The following is a 23,453-nucleotide window of genomic DNA, read 5'->3' as shown; positions in this document are numbered from 1 at the left end:
TTGCTCAGGTTTGCAGATAAGCCGCTTTCACAGCAGCATGCTGCGTGATTTTTTTCTTTGAAACACTCCTCCTCCCCAGCTTCACCTGTCTAGATTTGCTACATAGAGAGTGTATATAGAACGTGTAACTGTGTAACAGCATGTCCACATGCTTAACTCTGTCTGTGTATGTTCTTGCAGTAGCAATATAGTCCTGAATGCCACATTAATAAATACAAAAATGAAAAATTGGTGTATATGCTAAGAGACACATTTCAAACAGTCCTGAATCAACCAATCAACCAGCAAAATCTCCCCAAAACCACCAATCATATTTCACAAAGTAGAATTCAGACACTTATTTTTAAGTTGAAATCAAGGCTGTTGAACAGAAATGTGGATTTAAAACAAATTAAATACAAAACAAGAGGCAAAAATACACATTTTAAAAGTTAAAATCAACAAATTAACAAAGGTTAATTATAATCACAAAACAGGGATTAGAAAAATATAACATCAAATTCCAATCCAGCCTCAGCATTTCTTTGATATTTTTAGTGTACAGTCCCTGAAATTTGAGGTAATGCAGAACACAAGTATACTCTCCGTTAGTCGCTATTGGTGCAATTCTGGAGGACAGTGATCATGATGCTGGTAGGTCACGTGACTGATGGAAGATTTTGGTTGGTTTGTGGTAACCCTACCACCACTCGCGTGACCTCTTAGCCTCATGACAACATCGTAGTGTATAATGCTGTTGAGACATAACACCTTGGAACCATAATGTGATTAGAAGTCAGAAAGATTTGTTGTATGACATTTTTCCTTTTATGATCATTATTTTCATAAAAATAATCATAAATTTCATAAACTTGCCTTGCTTACAAAGACATTGGTCCAATGAACAGGTGAGGTTTCAAACCAGATTATCTTCTACCCCCAAAGAAATGTAATATTATTGTAAAACTACAGCAGTTCTACCAGCCAGGATTACATTATATTGAAAATAAAATCCAAAATCTCTTGCACTAGACTTGAATGTGCGAAAAATAAATTCAGTTTTTCTTTAAAGCTTTCAAAGCAAAAAGGATTGATTCTGCTGATACAAAGCCCAGCACTCTGCACAGCATACCCAGACAGACAGATTTTCCTATGTTTTGGCATCTGGACTGAGGATGCGTTTCCATTAAGGCAACTGGGAGATTAGACAGCAAAGGCACTCCAGGTACAGTTCCAATGAAATACTGTGTGCAACTTAACTGACAGTTAAGAGAAAAAATATATTACATTTCTGTCTGTTCTTGATCCAAAGGCATGATACTTCATCTCATCAATGTTACACCTGCAGCGTCTGCTATCTCTCCAGAACACCGCCAGAGGTCTCCATCTCCGGAATTCTAGCTTTCCCTTCACGAACTACATTTCCCATAATCCCCGCTCAGACTGATTACTCGCTTACCTGTTTCATATTATCCCAGACTATTTAAGTTCTCTGTTTACTTGCATTCAGTGCGAAGTCTTGTTCTGCCTAGTCTGCAATTCTGAGCGTTATTACCATTCCTGTTATTCCTGTGTTTTTGACTCCTGCATGTTTATCGTATTTCCCTGCCTGCTTGTGAGTTTTTGGACCTTTTGCCTGTTTATTGGATTACCCCTCTGTCTCTCGGATTTACTTGGTTTGGATTTTTTGTGTACCAGACCCTTGCCTGTTTTGTTGGTTATCCTTTTATTTGCTACTTTTATTTGTTGTACTGTTCATAAGTTTATTAAACTGCACATGGATCTTAACACAACTGGCCTGGCGTCTTCACTACAATCAGGATGTTGTCATGAATTAAATCATTAATAATAATGAAATTATTATTTGCCACATTATAATAAGTTTATAATGCCATCTTATTTGTTACACAATGACCCTGAAAATAAATTGAGGGCATTATTGTTACATGTTGAGGGAGAAAACAAAACAAACATCTAAAACATTGTCATATGGTGAATCAGTGGGCCTAAAGTCAGGGATTTTATTTATTTATTTTTTTACTTTCCAGTATTTTAAAAACTGAAGCATCTGTTTATTACTCTTCAGCATCATTCATGAAACATAAACAAAAAAGGTACTCAGTGGCCAAGTGTAACGTTGTTGGTGACTTGACGTGGTTACGTGGCATGACAAGGAAACATGGTGAAACAAGGTGTGGACCCCGGTAAAGCTGAGGGACAGGCTGAAGGACCTCTCCAGCTCGGCGGTGGAGCTGAGCTGATCAGGAGAACTCAGGGTGGGAACCAATTCCAACTCAAATAGTCCAGTGAGAGATGGCTCTGGAACGGACGAGGTTTGCAACACTGGCTCTGGGACGGACGAGACGAGGCGTGCAACACTGGTTTGTTGGACATGGCAGACATGGCCGTTGGCTCATTGACCGTGGCAGGCTTGAGCATTGGCTCATTGACCAGAGGTGAGCCTGAGACATTGCATGGTGCAGACTGAAGCTTGGCTGTGACATGGCATGGAACAGACATTTACATTTATGCATTTGGCAGACGCTTTTATCCAAAGCGACTTACATTGATTACAGGGACAATCCCCCTGGAGCAACCTGGAGTTAAGTGCCTTGCTCAAGGACACAATGGTGGTGGCTGTGGGGATTGAACCAACAACCTTCTGCTTATCAGGTCAGTGCTTCAGTCCACTACACCGCCACCACTCCATGCAGACTCAGGATCCGGGGCAAAAGATGGTGCTAGCTCAGCAACCATGATGTGGGACTCTGGCTTGGCGGCCATGACGTGGGACTCTGGCTTGGCGGCCATGACGTGGGACTCTGGCTTGGCGGCCACCTCCCCCACAGTGAACGATGAACCACAAATTAGTAGGGCAAGGTCGATATACTGAGCCAGGCTCTGGGTACTCTGACCGCCTGGCATCAGGGAAGAGATTGGCTCATTAAGTCCAAAGCGAAAACAGTCCTTGAGGGCAATCTCATTAAAATCGACAAGGTAGCAAAGACCACAAAACTCCGTGACATAATCCTCCAGAGGACAATTCCCCTGGCATAAACGAAGAAGCTGGATTCCTGGGTTCATTTTGGTCAGTCAGGTATTCTGTAACATATGCTGGCGGTGGCAATGACAATGCAGACGAAAACGTGTGCAGTTTTATTAACAAAAGTGAGATCCAAAAACCATAACTTCAAACGTGAACAAAACACGAACAGATAAACATGAATGACTAGACTAAACTTGACTTGACATAACATAACTTGGCTTGACTATGAAACATAACATGGAATGCTGTACACCAACAAAGTGACATTCACAAACAATACCTGACCATGGACAATGGCAAACAAGAGGGTTAAATACTTGGACAAGAGAGAACACATGACAATGAAAACCAATGAACACTTAGAACTCTAAACAAGATAACAAGACTGCTAACAACCTAATGAAACAATGAACCAATGAGGGCAAGATGCAACACATGACAAGATCACATGAAAAGGAAACCACATGACATGAAACAAAACACAACCCTGACACCAAGTAGTAGCACACACACAGGTACAAGCACACACACAGGTACAGAGTCAGTCAGTCAGTCTCTCTCTCTCTCTCTCTCTCTCTCTCTCTCTCTCTCTCTCTCTCTCTCTCTCACGCCTCATGTGCCTTTTACAACAAGAAACAGGTGTTAGAGATAATGACAACCCAGGTGACGAGCCTTACCGCTCTCTCTCTCCCGCAGACAGACACACGACCACGGCCCATCACCACAATTTGTAAATACCAATGGTTCAAGTTTTGGCTAGTTGGCATGGGCAGTTGACGTCATTTTGCCGTGGCTTCTATGATTAGTCACATGGCATTTACAGCCCAAGTGATTGGCTCAAAATACCTGCCTGCAGAACTAAGCATGCATGAGCAAAGATTGCAGATTTCAAATCGCTTACTTCAGGGGAACCTACGCCTGCTGAGCGAATAGCTTTCTCCAGGTATTATAAACCCTGTAGTGTGTATTTACTAACTTACATATTAATTCACTCAATAGTTCCTATGTTACAATCATATCTCTTGTCTTGATGGAGAGTCGCATTTTCATTTAGCTTTTACTCGTTTACTTAAACTATATGTCACTGTCCATCCAGCATTTCTCATTCTGCTTTTCATCTACCACATGCTATAGTCAATGGCCTCTCTCTCTCTCTCTCTCTCTCTCTCTCTCTCTCTGCTTGCAGGATGAATATAAAGATGAATATAAAGTAGTGTAAGGAAGCAGGTTGGTCTACATGAGGCCCCAGGGAGCCGCTGTCATGTACCACAGACACATCAACACACCCTCATCAAATCGAAGAGGCAGCTGAATCCTCTCTGTCTCTCTATCACTCTTCTTTATTCAGCCACACAGATAAACACTTGAATAATCATCTTGTATGTCTTCCCGATACACTCAGAGCTCTGCCATCATTATTGGCAGGTAAGTCAGTCACGTACATGATAAGTTTGCACACAACCCAATTACCTCACCTCCCCAGAACAGCAACCCAGATACTGGCATGCTCAAGTACCTCTCTACTTCCTTTAATAAATCTCTCTCTCACACACACACCACCATACATGGACATCCACAGATCTTCAGTATCACTTTACACTAAGAACGAAAAATAAAGAAGACAGATCGAGTGATTGATACAGAAAAAGATACATCTTGCTTGCTGTGTAGCGCTGAAGCTGAAAGGTGTGTTTGTCTTATTCGCCACTCTCTCTCTCACACACACACACACACACACACACGTGTTGGTGCGGCTATCCTTATGAGGACTCTCCATAGACATAATGATTTTTATACTGTATGAACTATAGATTCTATCCCCTAACCCCAACCCTACCCCTAACCTAACCCTCAAAGAAAACTTTCTGCATTTTTACATTTTCAAAAAAACATTGTTTAGTATGTTTTTTTAAGCGATTTGAAATTATGAAATCCTCATAAACAACATTTATAGCATAATACCCTTTATATAATTACCATTTTGTAACCTAAAATACACACACACACACACACACACACACACACACACACACACATATTTATGCAGCCCATATGATTATAAATATAATTAATAGCAACTACTTAGAGCACACCAGGGCCAGAAATTAACTGGGGCAAAAAATGTCACTCAAATTTGACAAAAATGCCCCAGATATTTCAAATGACATTTGATTTTTTTTTTTTTTTTTTTTAAATATTATATTAGGCTAACTGGCGACTAATTATGGGTTTAGTATCTCAGAGGTTAGTGTTGATGACTGTGTTTCTAATAAAAGTTTTTTTGGTTACTCCTTATCAACTCCAAAACAGTGATTACATCAAAATCTGTCGGTAATGATGGTAAACAGTATAGCGCTGTAAAATCTTACTTAAGTTACCAGCCAATTATTTAATATGTATTCTAGTGTTTATTGTGTTATGATATCTAGTGCATTATTTACAGCTGCTTTGGAATTTGATTTTGGTTTATTTTATAGGTGTTTGACAAAATGACATGCTGTTTGTTTTCTATAGAAAAATACACTCATAATAGGAAAAAACAAAACAAAAACAACAACAACAACAACAACCTGAACCTCAGTTCCAGAGGGGAAAAAAACGCCCTTTAAATAAAATTTTCATTTCTGATGCTGCTACACACCCTCAGCATCCAGATTGTCTGCATGCTTTATGCATGCTTTACATGACCGGATAAAATCAAACACACACACGCACACACACACTATAGTTATACTTAGATAATTATATACCGCTCTGATTATAACTGCTGTAAGTGTGTTGTATGAGGTAGCATGAGTTAATTGTAAGATGGTGAGAGAAATATATTTTTAATTATGTGTAATCCTATACATTCTATTAGGGGAAATTTCTTTCTCTTGGTATGTGAAGTCATCTTTTTATGTTGTAGCTAATTTATTTCAAATGTCTATACTAAACCTTGAGCCAGCATATGAACCTAAGATAAGTAAGTGGTGGGTTCTCCTTTTGTCACTGATAAGTACATAAATCAGCTTTATATTTTCACTCAAGTTTTTGAACAAAAGGGCTTCAAGTCATTGATGTTTCTTTATTTCATGAACTGCTTAATTCAGCATATCTTCTAGTGTATCCTCATCTGGGTTGAAGCTAAGAGTTTGCCTTGGCAATTACACAATGTAAAAATTATTCATCATCATTTTCATTTGACATTCAAATTTGTTTACAGGATTATTTTTATGCTGAATTGCCACATTATGTTATGTTATGCTTTGGCTCACAGACAACAACTTCATTTTCTGTTATCTTTGAAAAGAATTCATCATACCTTTAAGGCTAATTAGTTCTGTTAAGAGGGAAATTGTGTCATATGTTCCCAAACTTCCCATTAATGAGAAAATGTGTGAGTTTGAGTACCCTTCCTATTAAACAAATATAGTGTGCTCTTCAAGACACAGGTTTATGAAATAAAATATGATCTAATCAAACAAGACTTGTCTTCCAAGGGGAACCATTAATGATTTTGGAAGGTCATAAAAAATAAAAAAAAACAGGAAAAAGCTAAACTTCTGCAGGTATTTTAGCACCGATTAAAAGGACAGTTCACCCAAATATAAAAATTCGGTCATCATTAAGTGTGTTTACATGCATGTTCTTACACCTATTATGCTTAATAAGCGGACAACATGTTTGGTCATGTAAATGCATTAAACAGCTTTCCTTTATCGGTGTAAACTCAAAAACGGCGTAAGAATAAACCGATCGACATGGGTAGATTTTTGCCTGTTAACAAACATTTTTTAAATGTCATGCAAACGCGGATTTATTTCTTTGTCAGATTTTTTAAAGCTGATTTCTGGGAGTAATCAGTGTATTGTTGTGCATGTTAATGGGCTAATTTACTCACCCTCAATATTCTCTCTACTTCTATGGAACACAGAAGAAAATCAACGTCAAAAATAACAGCATCATCAATCTTCAAAATTTCTATTCTTGTGTTCCACAGGAGAAAGAAACTCCTACGACTTTGAAACAGCATGAGAGTGAGTAAAAGATGACAGAATTTTTATATTTGGGCGAATTAATCCTTTAATCATCTATGAGGAAAACTTTACAAGACAACCAGTCATGCTTGGAAACACCAACTGTATGTCGTTGGGTTATCAACAAATCCCTTGATGATGATCCAGAAAGCTAGTAGAAAAACATAGCATGAACATATGAGACTTTTCAACTGAATAATGTTTCATAGTACAAACAAAACAGTATTCCAGCAGAAAGATCTGATCCCAACTGGAATAGTGTTGAGAATATTATAGATAAGACTGCTATGAAGGCTTTGGCTGCAAACAGCTTTCAATCAGTGAGGGAACAATACATTCTGGATTGGATGCAAGACACCACAGGTCACATCACTGAATGCAAGTGCATCAGTATATTACTTAGGATAAGTAAGTAAAAATGTGTGTCACAGAGTTTTTTTTGCAGTAATTGAATCTCTTAACAGGTGAATGTGAATGCTTTTCTACACCTACATCCATCAGTCTTCTGACTTCTCAATAATTCAAACACACACCTCTCTCTCTCTCTTTCACATACACGTTTTGCACCAAGTCTCAGGAGATACTTTTAGATCCACCAACTGATCAGGTGAATCACATAATTAAATTTACATAGAAAACTTACACTGGAAAGATGCATACATCGCATAACACTAAACTATAAACTGTAAATGTTCAAGTCATTACTGCAGACAGAGGACCGGCATTCAGTCCACATTTCACCTGCGTTTCCCCAAGATCTTACCTCCATTACTGCAATAAATGGCTGACAGACATTAATATAAAGTCTCTGATTATAATAATTAAAAAGTCACATCCAGATAGGCACATCCAGCTGTGTGAAGCCCATTTATCTTAGAAAATGTTCATTACCACATTTATTCATTCAATCACATTTATAAAACCACTCACAAAGATGAAAAGCTTGTGGAAAATGTGCAAAAATTAAAAACAGTGACTCTCATATGCCCGTTGACTAACAGATTGCCTCATTTAACAGAACATTCATTCAGTCTCCCATTCATCTGCACAGGTATTCATTTACACATACTTTGAGCTGAGTTGTTTGCAACACAGGATCACAACACACATGCCAGAAAGAGAAAGAAAGACAGAATGACAGAGGGAAAGACTTAGCAAGCAGATTATAAGAACGCCAACAAGAAAAAAGGAACCAACAAGAATCTTCAGAGATCACAGACAGTCATGCATTTACCTGTGTTTACAATGTGAAAGCCATGTGAGGTGAAGTGCAAGAAGAGATGAAGAATGGGGATAAAAAGAGAAGTGAGCCTTACCTGACAGAAAAGCAAGTGAAAAGGAGAGAGAGGAGAGAAGAAGAGGAGAAAGCATGATGCAGGGTGCTCTGAGGGACAAGTGTGTGTTTCTCCAAGGCTGCTAGTCCCTGATCTGAGCACCAGAGAGAGAGAGAGAGAGAGAGAGAGAGAGAGAGAGAGAGAGAGAGAGAGAGAGAGAGAGAGAGAGAGAGAGAGAGAGAGAGAGAACAAATCTTTAATCAACCTTACTCACAATATCAATTACACAGACACTACTTGGACAAACCAACACAGCATGATTCCTAATACACATACGTGTGCTTGCGTAAGGAAAAGCATGTGCTCTGTCTATTATTTAAGGCATCCTGTTGCCACTTAACTGTGAAACACTCTGTAAGGCAGGGAGTCTCCTCAACAATCTTATATATATATATATAAGAATGTGTGTTTGTGCAAAGGCATGTGTAATGGTATAAATGTATGTGTAATGAAACACTAAGAATTGCATGTCTTATACAGTTTTTGTGTTATGTGTGTGTGTGTGTGTGTGTGTGTGTGTGTGTGTGTGTGTTGTATGGTAATGATCTGCCTAGATAAACTCCAAGTTCAACCAAGTGGAGATCCTTCTATGATCCCAGATCTAAGATCATGGAACTCCCTCCCTCTCTCTCTCTCTCTCTCTCTCTCTCTCTCTCTCTCTCTCTCTCTCTCTCTCTCTCAGTTTTCAATTTTAAGGTGCTTTATTGGCATGGCAAACATTTATACATTCAAGTGCATAGTGCATACAAATAAAACAGTGCAAAACAATGTACAAAATATAAGAAAAAAAAAACAATAAATAAAATAATAATAATAAAAAAAAAAATAATTCTCTCTCTTTCTCGCAGGCTAGAGACCAAATTCTTCTGACAATGCGAACAACTTTAAAGTTACAAGAATTACACATTACAATAGAATAGTAGGATAAAATAAAAGTTCCGCATTAAAAAGCTTCACTAATAAATGGGTAAGGCTTCTACAGAGTCAGGGCTTCTACAAATAAACAATGCCATTGTATTCAGAGTCTGATGTTTATCTCAAGGTCACCAATGAAAAATAATTCACTGTTTCACTTCATAATTCACTGTGAGAAAACGCCTTCGCCTCGATCTATTATATATATATATATATATATATATATATATATATATATATATATATATATATATATATATATATATATATATTTCAAGAATGTATTAGTGCTTTTCTGTTGTGCCATCGTTACTCATAATTAGTCTAAAGCCTTTTTGTCTTCATAATGTATATTGTGCATTTTTCTATTTTCCGCAGCGCCATCTAACGGAACGAGACAGGCCGCACCAAAGGCACCACTTACGTCACAGATTTATACGTAATCACGGGGCGACAGCTGGAACGTAAACAAGTGTGAAACCAGTATCATCCTCCGTCTTTAAAAAAAAAAAAAAAGAAAAAAGAAGACTAAATATGCCCAAAGTTGTGTCTCGGAGTGTGGTGTGCTCGGACACCCGTGACAGGGAAGAGTATGATGACGGAGAGAAACCCCTGCACGTGTATTACTGTCTGTGCGGCCAGATGGTCCTGGTTCTGGGTGAGTAGCAGCAACATTGTTTCAGTAATCGATCACATCCCGTCCAAAGATCCCAGTGTGCATTTCAAAACAATCAGACTAACGGAAGTTTTAGAAATCATGGTGTGTTCAAATAGACAACACTTGCAACGTATACAGTTCGTTTGTTATAATGGGAACGATCTAGATTTGTCGCGTAGATCGCTTGCGATGTAAAAATAGTGGCTGTTCGCACCGAATACTGAGTCCGTACGCGTGGTTTTTCAATTAAAAGCTAGAAGGACTTCAGCTTTTAAAACGCGTGTTCGGTTGGTGGTTTGTGTTTAGGTATGGTGGAGGATCTTCTCAGGTTTGGCCCGGGGTTAAGACTTGTCCTCTAACCTCACGGTGTACCCGACCTCACACATGTCTTGGCACCGGAAAGACGGAGCGACATATCTTGAAGGTGTGAACAGGGAAACGCTTTTAGAGGAGGGGACGGATCTTTCATACACCAAGGCTGTGAATATTAAAGGATACGTGTCATTTTAACCGTCTGGCGCTTGAAAATGTCTTGTCCTTTAGTTTGGCCTGTGGACGTGATATGAGAGGCACACCGTTTAACCCCCCTAAAGCACAGGAATGTCAATGTTCTTCCAGTGTCCTTTAAAAGTGTTCGAAAATCCGTCCAAATGCCAACCTGATGCATTCAGCACATACTGTATACTGTTGTCTACTGTAGTGAAGCAACCCCTCTGACATTGACCACATTTATAGCGTGGCCAGTAAACATACTTGCACCAGGACAAGTTTGGTGTTCCAGTGTCACCTTTCAGCTTTTCATATAGTTGTTTTTAAGAGGTAAATTCATCTTTTCTGTTACAAAATCCAGTCTAATAACTACACAAACAATGATGCAGGCAGTTATGTACTCACACATTAAGACAAGCCCAGTCTACCTAAAGTTTGCTCATAAGCATATGTTCATTACTAATATAACACTACGAAGATTTTTAGAAGACTACTTCAGCTCTGAAAGTCCATACAATGCAAGTCAACATGGTCCAAAACTGTGAAGCTCAAAAAGCAAATAAAGGCAGCACAACTTAAATCCATGTCTTCAAAAGCAACATGACAGGTATGGGTGAGAAACAGATCCATTTTTAAGTCCTCTTTTACTATAAATTCTCCTCCCTGCCCAGTAGGTAGTGATGTGCACGAAGAATGCAAATTGGCAAAAAGAAAAACTCTTAGGAGAGAAGAGCGCTTAGGAGGGCTGTTTGAAAGTGGAAATTTATAGTAAAAAGACACTTATTGATCTGTTTCTCACCCACATTTATCATATTTCTTCTGAAGATATGGATTTAACCACTGGAGTTGTATGGATTACCTTTATATGCTGCCTTCATTTGCTTTTTGGAGAAAGTTGGTACCCATTCATTTGCATTGTAAGGACATACAGAGCTGAAATATTCTTCTAAAAATCTTTGTTTGTGTTCAGCAGAAGAACAAAAGTCATACACATCTGGAATGGCATGAGGACGAGTAAATTATTTTTGGGTGAACTATTCCTTTAATTACAGGTTTCTCCCTTTAATAAGTGGACTGTAAGTTACATTGTATAAACAAGTGTGCAAATTAGAAAAATTACTCATTTAGACCTGGAGCTTAATATCATACTGATGCACTAGTTTAGGCAACTCAATGCATGTGTTGGCTTGATTTAATCTCTGCCTTTTCCAGCATAGTTTTAGGCTTCTGTGAATTCTCAAATATTTATCTACCACCACAAGCATGTCATTATGAGAAATTACACACACTTGAAATATAATAAGAGTTTTTTTTTTTTTTTTTTTTTTTTTTTTGGTGTTATTCATTTGATTTCCCTCTATGGAAATTAAGCGAGTGTGATTATGATTTTAATGTTCCTGAAATAAACGTCATTATGCTTTATAATTTCAAAGTGTTTCTTTAAACTTCAGGGTACATTTAGACAGAACAGAATCACTTAAAAAGTACTTAAAAAGAGCACTTGAAAAGTAATAACTAAGTAATAACTAATAACTAAAGTAATAAATTGAGTTTCACTTCGTAGAGCTTAATGTTTTTACAGACTAAAGTTCTCGATATATTTCCTACGAAATCGAAGAACAAATGGGTGTGATGTCATTTAGAACAAAATCTGCACAAAAAGGTGTTTTTGTGTTCATTTTGGTGGTTCGTGAAAGCTCACCAGGGCGAACTTGTAGGAAAACTTCTGACTGGCTGCTAACACCTTCTTACAGCCATTGGTCAACGTCATCGGTAGGTGTGACCTGGAGCTCCACCTACCTTGATGCCGACAGCTAATTTTGTTTACGTTGTTCAGTCAGTCAAAATCAGTCAATGTGAACACATCGGCGTGTAGAATTATTAGAGAGCTGGTGGAAATATACATCTGTACATCTGTACTATCGTTTGCTTAGAGATATTTTCCCACACTATGTCATGTGATTTTTTAAATTTTTTTTTTATTAGTCTACAAAAGGAATCAAATCTATTCCAATACTCTCAAGTGCCTATTCACTCATTTGCCATCTGCAGCATAAGCCATTCACACATCTGTCTAAAGAAAGATATGCCTCTATCATCATTTTATTGTCTTTATTCTTTACATTAACACTTTTATCATCTTTGCAATAGAATAAGTGTCATCATAAATTACAGTAACAGTGTAATCGGCGCATATTATGGCCACGTGTAGCGTGTTACCGCATTGGCATCATTATTTTAGAATTTAAACAAGACAAATTAAACATTTTCTTCTGCATATATATTACTTTAAATCATCATCGAGTGGTTAAATCAACTTTTACTGACCTCATATGAATTCTACTTATAGAATGAGGCATAAAGTCATTGATAACACATTTTAATGTCACATATTAGTTGAGGTTTTACTGAGCATCTTCATAATTAAATTTACTTCTAAATGCCGTCCCACATCAGTGTGGCGGGTGTCTGAATGCTCGGAAACAGTATACCGTTGCTCGGCAGTATACTCTGGAAGTATATAGAGGGTTTAACATTGCAGACACCTGAATGCCCTGGCTGTTGTTGTTATCTATGGATAAAGGTAATTGTGATCAGGCTGGTCGATAGGATATCACCTTTCTGCTTCACAAGACTGTTTTTGGTTTGTATATTGGGTCTGCATTGTGTGTGTTCTGTATGAGGTAAAAGGAAAGAGAGAGATAATTAAACTGCTGTGTTCTTTTTAGAGTGTCAGATAGAGAAATTACCCATGAGACCACGGGACAGCGCTCGAGTGATTGATGCAGCAAAACATGCCCACAAGTTCTGCAATGTGGAGGAAGATGAGACTGTGTACTTAAAAAGGTGCGTACGTGTCTCTATAAAGGTTTGTGTTGGAGTTTGTTATTGTAGTGTTGTTGAAGATTCACTAACTGCTGCATGTCTCTTGCTGTATGTGCAGGTCAGAGGGCATCGAAAGGCAGTTTCGAAAAAAATGTGGAAAGTAAGTGAGCACAACATATTTTGAAACAGTCATGAAAACCTTGGCCTTTTTTAGATTATAAAATTATCTCCTTTCCATAAATGAGAATGCACATATATTAAGAACAACCAGTCATTTGTCCTGTTGGGCTGCAGCACTGAGTTTCCTCTATTGCCATGATGACTCTGCCATGCTGTGGCCCAGGAGGTTGACGTCAAGGCTTAGAGAATGTTTGCAATGGTGTGGTTCAGGTGGGGTGGGGTGGGGTGGTCTAATTGTAGAATGTGTTAATTATGTGGCACTCGGCATCTTTATTTGACTATTTTCTTGCATTGAGAGTGGCCCAGGTTTGGGAAAACTATAGCAAACGTTTGATTTATAATCTGAAGTGTTTTAACAGTGTTATGTGTGTGATTTGTGTAGGTGTGGTCTGCTCTTGTTCTATCAGCATCAGATGAAGAGCACTCCAGCAACGTTCATTGTGGATGGAGCTTTGGTTAAGTTCGGACAGGGATTTGGCAACACAAGTGTGTACAGTCAGAAACAAGAGCCGCCTAAGAAAGTCAGGGTAAGACAAATTTACAAAATACAAGTTCTATACACTTGTTTTGGTTGAAAAGGTGTGTGAAAATTGCAACATATAATGTCAAAAGCAGGGTCAGAAATGAATGGGGGCTCAGGGAAAGAAAAGACACCAAAATTGACAATAAATGCCCACGAAATAAAAAATTTATAGGCAAAAAAATGTCTCTGTTGTAGGGCTGCACAGTTATGACAAAAATAATAATTAACGTTTATTTCCCCGATGTTGTAATCACAATTAATTTCGATTAATAGCATTTACATGAAAATATTTATTTTGGGTGGATCAACTGCATGCCGTATTCTGCCGAATGTCGTGTTCTTGATTTACATTATTGCTGTTTTAAACATCAGTATATCAAGACTACATGCCTAAATGATCAACATCACATTGGCCCTCTTAAAAGCATTTAAAACAAGCTTGTTATTAAAATTTTGTTTCAGTTATACAAAGATAGTGAGGGACAGACTTGTCTATGATTGTTTACAGTGCTCAACCACTGCAAAAACACGTTTAATAGAACATTTTGAGTAGATGAGTAGACCTACATGGACTGCTATAAGTGATACTTTTCACAATTAGTTAATTGTAGCAGCTGGAATTGTAATCTTGATTATTTATTGAGTTGATGCTGATTTCAATCTAATTATTCAGATTGAGAATTTATGAATTGATTAAATTGAAGTCTTTGAAATAATTGGCTAACACACTGTATCATTTTGATATGGTTAGAAGAAAATACAGCCTCATAAATAGACAAAAAAATCACTTGAAAATCAAATCCAAGGAGCAGATATTGCCCCTTAATTGAAAAGTTCATTTCTGACACTGGTTAATAGGCATGTATGTAATATGTATGTGTGTTGTAGGTTATGATGACCAAGCGCACCAAAGACATGGGCAAGTTCAGCTCCGTTACTGTCTCAACGATCGATGAAGAAGAGGAGGAGATTGAAGCGGTGAGTTTATGCTCATCAGCTGCTCATCAGTGCTTACATCATCTGTCATTGTTGAAGAGCCGTTGTTGATTGCGATTGGTTTATCCTACAGCGGGAGGTGGCAGACTCCTATGCTCAGAATGCCAAAGTGATTGAGAAGCAGTTGGAGAGGAAAGGAATGAGCAAGAGGAGACTACAGGAACTAGTAAGAACACACACACACAGTGAGATGAAAGGAAGGGCGATGTGCATTCATGCTTGAGGTGGATTGAAACATAAATAAACTGCAAAGATGACTGTAATGAGCAAATACACTCTAGAATTAAAGATGACAGAGATCCCTCACACACGCACACACACACATACCTAATCTTATTTACTTTGGCAGCTCTTTAAAGTGGGCTGGTTAAGCAGCTGAAGGCTTGTATTGGATAATCTTATCAAAGAAGAGCTAAGAACTGTGTGTGGAGTCACTGTAAACACACATACCCACACACACACACATTAGGACATTTTGTGCGCACGTGCACACACAAGAATCCACCAGGTCAGGTACATAGATTGGGGCCTTGTATTCTCCTGGTATTAACACCCGTTTTGGGTAATCTGATCAGAAGTTGTCAGCCAAGACAGATTGCCGTTCACACCTGGTATTAACGTGTCTCCTGTGACCACGTGTGATCGGATCTCATCGACCCCATTTCCACCTGGTATTAAGATGCGATCACATGTGGTCAGTGCTAAATTCAGGTCTAAATTCAGGTCTAAAATGTTTTGTGATCTGATCACAAATACCATATACGAATGTGGTCAAAAACGCAACTGAACGCATCACATTTGATGTGTAAACGCTAATCCATCCTGTATGCATCCCAGCAGCAGCGAAGCGCCACCCCTCACCTGTCAATCAACCTCTGCACTAAAACAAGAGATTAAACTTTGCCGGTTATGATTGGTTTAAAAGGAAATAACCATCTGATTGGAAAATGTAAAAAAGCATATATAAACTCAGCAAAAAAAGAAACATCCCTTTTTCAGGACACTGTATTTTAAAGATAATCTTGTAAAAATCCAAATAACTTTACAGATCTTTATTGTAAAAGGGTTTAAACAATGTTTTCATGCTTGTTCAATGAATTACAAACAGTTAATGAACAATGCATCTGTGGAACGGTCGTTAAGACACTAACAGCTTACAGATGGTAGGCAATTAAGGTCACAGTTATAAAAACTTAGGACACTAAAGAGACCTTTCTACTGAGTCTGAAAAATACCAAAAGAAAGATGCCCAGGGTCCCTGCTCATCTGCGTGAACGTGCCTTAGGCATGCTGCATGGAGGCATGAGGACTGCAGATGTGGCCAGGGCAATAAATTGCAATGTCCATACTGTGAGACGCCTAAGACAGCGCTACAGGGAGACAGGAAGGACAGCTGATCGTCCTCGCAGTGGCAGACCACGTGTAACAACACCTGTACATGATCGGTACATCCGAATATCACACCTGTGGGACAGGTACAGGATGACAACAACAACTGCCCGAGTTACACCAGGAATGCACAATCCCTCCATCATTGCTCAGACTGTCCGCAATAGGCTGAGAGAGGCTGGACTGAGGGCTTGTAGGCCTGTTGTAAGGCAGGTCCTTACCAGACATCACCGGCAACAACGTCGCATGTGGGCACAAACCCACCTTCGCTGGAACAGACAGGACTGGCAAAAAGTGCTCTTCATTGATGAGTCACGGTTTTGTCTCACCAGGGGTGATGGTCGGACTCACGTTTATCGTCGAAGGAATGAGCGTTACACCGAGGCCTGTACTCTGGAGCGGGATCGATTTGGAGGTGGAGAGTCTGTCATGGTCTGGGGCGGTGTGCATCATCGGACTGAGCTTGTTGTCATTGCAGGCAATCTCAACGCTGTGCGTTACAAGGAAGACATCCTCCTCCCTCACGTGGCACCCTTCCTGCAGGCTCATCCTGAAATGACCCTCCAGCATGACAGTGTCACCAGCCATACTGCTCGTTCTGTGCATAATTTCCTGCAAGACAGGAATGTCAGTGTTCTGCCATGACCAGCGAAGAGCCCTGATCTCAATCCCATTGAGCACGTCTGGGACTTGTTGGATCGGAGGGTGAGGGCTAGGGCCATTCCCCCCAGAAATGTCAGGGAACTTGCAAATGTTTTGGTGGAATAGTGGGGCAGTCCATGAGGAGGAAATGCACTACAGTACTTAGTGCAGCTGGTGGTCACACCAGATACTGACTGTTACTTTTGATTTTGACACCCCCCCCCCCCCCCATATACAAATACTTACACATTTTTAGTTTGCTGAAAATAAAAGCAGTTGAAAGTGAGAAGTCATTTCTTTTTTTGCTGAGTTTATATGCAAGCATGAGAACTTCTCGGATCTTCTTTAGTGTGTCTGATCTCAAGATGCTGCGAGACAGATGAGAAGCACGAACATCTGCAGCTCGGTTTAAGAAAGGTAATCCACAAATATAATGGACATTTCTGCTCAATTTGTGCTTAGATTAAATTTCAGCTGCATCTGGGACAAATAGCATACAGATTTTTGCGTTTTTTTTTTTTCCTGACTTTGTTGCGCTTTAATATCATGCAGTAACACACTGACAAAGTGATTGATGTATGTCGATGTGTCTCAACTGAACACATGTGATCGGATCACCTGAGATGAATCTTAATACCAGGTGGAAACGGGGTCATCAAGGGGTGAGTCTCTGATTTCATGACTATACACAATAATTTTCATCAGTGTTGCACTGCACATCAATGTCATATATACCAAAGATGCTCCATGAAATCTTTTGCGGGTACATTTATTGGCTTTTCCAGTTGTTGTCTTTTAGAGCCAAGTTTAAACCCTTGTTTTGACACAATGATTATGTGTTTCATATGTAGACTGTCTTTCAATGTTGTCCAGGATGCATCAGGACACATTAGTGCAACAGTGGGTGAAAGTCTTGGGTGCAGTTCCAAGCAATATAGCAGTATGACAATTACAATAAACATCTAATTTACACCCAACACAATATACAATATACACCTAATAATATACAATATAAAGTATACACAAAATAAGAAGACTGTATACAATAAAAATACACTGTATGACATTCAGGTGTCGGTTGATAGTCAGTTGCCATTGTGTTATTAAGTATAAAATGTGAGTCCAGTCTGAGGATAATAAAGTTCAGTGCTGATATATGTATCGTGAGCGATCAAGAGTTCAAAAGTCTGATTGCTTGGGGGAAGAAGCTGTCATGAAGTCGGCTGGTGCGGATCCTGATGCTGCGATTCCGCCTGCCTGATGGTAGCAGTGAGAACAGCCCATGGCTCGGGTGGCTGGAGTCTCTGATGATTCTCCAAGCTTTTTTCACACACCGCCTGGTATATATGTCCTGGAGGGAGGGAAGCTCATCTCCGATGATATGCCTGGCTTTTAGCACCACACTTTGCAGGGCTTTGCGGTTGAGCGCGGTGCTGTTGCTGTACCAGGCAGTGATGCAGCCAGTCAGGATGCTCTCTACAGTGCTGGTGTAGAACCATGTGAGGATGTGGTGGTACTAGTGTGTACATGCATCCATGACCATCTCTGCATGAGGTTAGAACGATCGGATCACAATTTGATTCCTAGATGCATTAGACCTCACTGGTATTTAGCACTGTCTACTTGTGATCAGGTTACCCAGGATGGATGTTTAAGCTGAAGTGTGTAAATTCTGTGCCGTTAGCGCCACTGAGCGGAATTGCAATAATAAACATCCTTTTGAAGATGCCCTCCATCAGCAGTATATCGAACAAACAGACAGTCCCGCCCCCAACTCACATTGGTCAAGTCAGTGTTTTGTATTGTGAATATAAAATTGTAAATGGGAATTTTCAAAGCGCCACAGAGACCCATTGTTCACATTTTACGTGAAAATTAACCTAGAATTGTCTACTTATAGTTGTCTCTGCGTATTAAGCTGTAGGAGAAAATATTTTAACAGAAAAAGTAACACACTTCAGCTTTAATACCAGGTGTAAACAGGGCCTAATTTTAGACAGCTCAACCATGCACAGTATAAACAATATAGTATCTCTGTCTGTGCAAATACCATCATAAATCAGGTCAGATACTAAAACTTCAGCTGAGTAAGAACAAAGAGAATTCTGCATATCTATGCAAGTGTAAAGCTGCAGGAAATGCTGAGTTTGTTTTAACCTTTGCATACACCAAGAAAACAAACTTGAGCACACACAGGACATGGCAGCAAAGCAAAACATGCACACTGTTAATGTGATTTTTAAATGAATAAGACTCTTTTGGAAAAGTGAGTAATGAATGACAGTTGATTACAATGAAACAGAAGTATGTAAATGAAGAGTTAAAAGGATGTGGGATCAGAGACTCACTTAAACAGGAATTAAACAATGTTTTAATTATGTCTGGTTTTGTTTGTGATCGGTACACTGCATCTCTGTTTACAGGCGGAACTTGAAGCTAAGAAAGCCAAGATGAAGGGAACTCTCATTGACAACCAGTTCAAATGAAGATTGTGTGTATGGCAGAAAGAGCAAATGGGTGTGTTGTGCTTCAGAGAGAGTGTGTGTATATTTGCGCAATAGCTTATGTGAATGGGTGGGATTGTTTTATTTTATTTTTTTATGACAGATTTTCTTGACATTTTTGAATGGTTGAACTGTTTTTCATACTATTCTTCATTAAATTAAAATCAGCTGAATGGCATTTTTTCTTCTATCAGAAATGTTTTTGTGTTATGTCATGATGCAGATGTGTTTGGTTCTCTCTCCTCACAGTGAGTTTGTGTGACTGGTTTCTCACAAATCGGGCCTCATTCATGAAACCTTCCTAAATGGACCTTATTCACGCAAGCGCCAACTTTGATTTTTAATGGGAATTACAGTGAGGCTGTGAGGAGAGACTTACAGTCTCTTCAGTGGGCTATACTGCAGTTTAAGGTGTTTTTGGATCGTTCTGCAAACAAAACAATGATAAAATATCTGTCCAAGAACATTTAGTATACAAAGAACTCTAGACAACATGAGTTGTGGAAAATCAGATGTGATCTAGGAGCTTTATACAGCTTTATACCATTCGTGCCATTGAAGAGATGGTAAGTATATCCTTCACAGCCTCATTTTCATTCCTATTAAAAATTAAAGATGGCGCTAGCGTGAATAAGGTTTTGTAGGCTATAAGAGTAAATTGGGAAATTTACCTGTAAAATGGACCTTACCGAAAACTTTCCTCTGGATTCACAAACGCTGTGTACACCCCAGATTTGTTAGTTAAATGTGTGTATGTTTGTGAATTACAAACATTTGTAAATAGGGTGCGTGTGCACTCACAATTATCATAATCCATGGCCATGAAAACACCATATAAGGAAGGCACAAGTAAATGTTGCTAGCAAATGCTTTTAACATCTATGTGGAACAGTTATGAAATCGGTTTTATGAATGAAATGCATTCGCATCGTAATACATAAGATGCACATATATAGCATCTCAAAGAAAGTGAGGAATTTATTGTCATTGCATGTTTTTGCTTTATCTGAGGCTGTTTTTTTTTTTTTTTTTTTTAATCAAACAGGTCAATAAAATGGTTTGACAAAGTTTTAGTATAAAAAATGTTCAGTGCTCGCTGGCAGGAGGATGTCCACCACCATTAACCTTCTCTGGTTCTGTTCTTTGACCGAAATGCTGTAAAATATGAAAGATTTGCAAGCTACAACAGTGTGCATGCTTTTTCTATTTTGTTTTTCCTTTGTACATACCTGCTCGCAATGTGTTTATTTACGGGTTTAACAGCATTAGCATTGACCACATGTTATCAACTAAACATGAATAATCGATGCCTATACTGAATTATGAAACCTAAATTACAGAGCTCATATCAAATGATGAAACTGTCGAACCAGTCATGTTAGAGGGCATTCATTTTTTCCCGAAAATCAAACAAACTGCAACTTCCCACAACCTTTTATATATTATAAATAATATTATGAAGCAGAGTTTCTGTGCTTGGAGTGGTGGTGGTGTAGTGGACTAAAGCACTGAACTAGTAAGTGGAAGGTTGTTGGTCCAATCCCCATAGCCACCACCATTGTGTCCTTGAGTAAGGCACTTAACTCCAGGTTGCTCCAGGGGAATTGTCCCTGTAATAAGGGTACTGTAAGTTGCTTTGGATAAAAGCATCAGCTAAATGTAAATCAAAGAAAGTATTTGGAAACAATAAACCTTTTATGTTATTTATTAAGGTTAATTTCACTCATTCAATTATTAGTAAAAATGTTCATTCCTTTTTTCATTTCACTTCTATTTAAATGGACACAAATTTGTTGTCAAATTACTCAAAATTCGCTCTGCTCATTTTTCATGAATGAGGCCCATTGATTGCATGCAACTGTCCATGTTTGCAACAGTGTTTGTGGGCATTCTTTTCTTCAACCAGCATGTGTCTTGCTCATATACACATGCAGTAACGTTCAGTTTTGTGGGAAAGTCTGATCAAGCAAATCAAAGAATGTGTCATTAGAATGTGGTCATGTGGAGACCTCAGAAGATTGATGTTGTGCACCTGCAAAAAGACCTGTGTTGGTCCGGTGTTTCTCAGTCATGTGCAGAAGTCTGTGATTATTGAAAAGCTTCAGGATCATTGAGTACACAAGCATTATGTCACACCTGCACAAACCCCAGTGTGGCATTCTACCAGCACAGGTGCAGTTAATCACTCCTCATGCAGGTCCGGCATTATACCAGACCATTTTTAATGGACCAATGGAGGACTCAGCTGCTACTGACATTTGACTGGATGATGATGTTTGTGCCTTTTTTAAATATCAAATGACCAAAAACTGAAATGCTATGTTTGTTCATTATCACATGTTGATTTATTCATATATGCAATCTCTTCCTCTCTGTATTTATTCAGTGCTACAATAATATAATTACATCACCTGGAATTATGCTCTATATAGATAACAAGACCCAAATGTGTACAAACAAACTACTAATCCATATGTACTTGTTGAATATTAAATTCCAAAACCGTGAACATTAAAAGGGGGTTGAATCTCCCTTTGCTGCAATGACAGCTCCACTAGATGTTAGAATGTGGCTTTGGTTTTGCTCCCATTCAGACTGAGTATCAGTGAGTATGTTTAAAATGCAGCAGCAAGAGTTCTCACCTTCACTGAGCACTCTGCCCAAATCACCTCTCTTCTGCATGATCACCACTGGCTGTCTGTTACATCCCAAATTAAATTCAAAATACTCCTAACATTTAAGGCTTTAAATGGTCTTGCACCAGTTGTCTGATCTACTCCATCCTTATCTCCCCACTCTGTCCGTTTGATCCTGTGAACTTGGACTTTGTCAGTTCCAAGATTTCAATTATCTACCATAGGTGGTAGGTAATTCTGTGTTGTGGTTCCTAAACTATGGAACTCACTACCTCTTCGTCTCCATAATATCTCCTCTTAATCCACTTTCAAGTCCCAGCTCAAAACCTATCTCTTTTCTATACATTTTGAGTAACCCTCTTAGATTATAAGTTTTTTTTCCCTCTGTTGTGTGTGTACTTTATTGTGTAGCTTATTGTAAAGCGACCTTGAACTTGGGATAAGTGCTACATATATAAAACTTCTACACAGCAGATTTTTGCATTGTCGATCTAGTTTTCATCTCGCTGCCAAAGTATACAAGACACCATGCGCAATCAAATTGGATAGAAGAAAGGACTGCCAACTTGATATTTAATAACATGAAACATTAAATAATTTCACATTTTTGTTCACAATGTCACAGAATTAACAGTTTAAACATCTCAGAATCACAATTTGTCATCAAATACAGTAGGATACATATTTATTTATTTTTGCCATTTTGCTTTAAAAATATTACTACACATTTAATCTTAACTTAAGTACCCTTTAATACTCACCCAAAAATACATTTTAGGAGCACACAAAAGGAGAGGTTTTAATGACCATCTTTTCAACACAATGGCAGTTGAAATTCCTCAATTTAAAGCTTAATAAAAATAACAAAATGAACACCTGAACACACAAACCACTTTGAAGGAGCTTTTCTTATTTCAGGTTGTTTCTCACAAAAAAAAAAAAAAATTATCGTATGCCTTCAGACAACTTGAAATTAGATGCACAAATAAATTGAGGCTATATACACTGCAATTGCATTGAAAGGGTGGGCTGTGATATTCATTAAAAATAAAAATATCTCCACAAGTCATACAGATTTGAAACATCATGAGGGTAAGTAAAATATGACGATTTGTATTTTATGGTGTTAATAGTCTCTTCTGGAACACAGGATGACTTTGAATGATTCTTTACTCATATCATTGCAGGAAGTGAGCATATTTTTCATATAGGGCGAAAAAAGTCATGTTAAAAAAGAAAGTATGCACTGAAGGCTGCAGTTACTGCCTCTTTTATTCTTATTCCCCTGCACACCATCCATTTGATCAGGACTTGAAC

At 38.5% G+C, this 23,453-nt stretch overlaps 2 protein-coding genes across 2 annotated transcripts in view; one reads left to right on the top strand and one right to left on the bottom strand.

Moving 5' to 3' along the window:
• Positions 1–8,451, bottom strand: part of LOC127435368 (relaxin receptor 1-like) — an 82,283-nt gene extending 73,832 nt beyond the window's left edge. Inside the window, exon 1 of the mRNA XM_051688794.1 lies at positions 8,361–8,451. Within this exon, the coding sequence (XP_051544754.1) occupies positions 8,361–8,415 (55 nt within the window). The 5' untranslated portion in view covers positions 8,416–8,451. The remainder of the gene's footprint in view (positions 1–8,360) is intronic.
• Positions 8,452–9,725: 1,274 nt separating this feature from the next.
• LOC127435388 (STING ER exit protein) lies at positions 9,726–20,533 on the top strand. The gene is made up of 7 exons (XM_051688833.1): positions 9,726–9,951; positions 13,170–13,287; positions 13,385–13,426; positions 13,829–13,973; positions 14,858–14,947; positions 15,039–15,131; positions 19,420–20,533. Exons 1-7 carry the CDS (start codon positions 9,828–9,830, stop codon positions 19,480–19,482), a joined length of 675 nt encoding a protein of 224 aa, XP_051544793.1. The 5' UTR covers positions 9,726–9,827; the 3' UTR covers positions 19,483–20,533.
• Positions 20,534–23,453: the final 2,920 nt, after the last annotated feature.

The sequence above is a fragment of the Myxocyprinus asiaticus genome, chromosome 4, assembly GCF_019703515.2.
Source record: "Myxocyprinus asiaticus isolate MX2 ecotype Aquarium Trade chromosome 4, UBuf_Myxa_2, whole genome shotgun sequence".
Classification (NCBI taxonomy): domain Eukaryota; kingdom Metazoa; phylum Chordata; class Actinopteri; order Cypriniformes; family Catostomidae; genus Myxocyprinus; species Myxocyprinus asiaticus.
The sequence above is the reverse complement of the archived record's forward strand: the minus strand, read 5'-3'. Positions and strand labels throughout refer to the sequence as shown.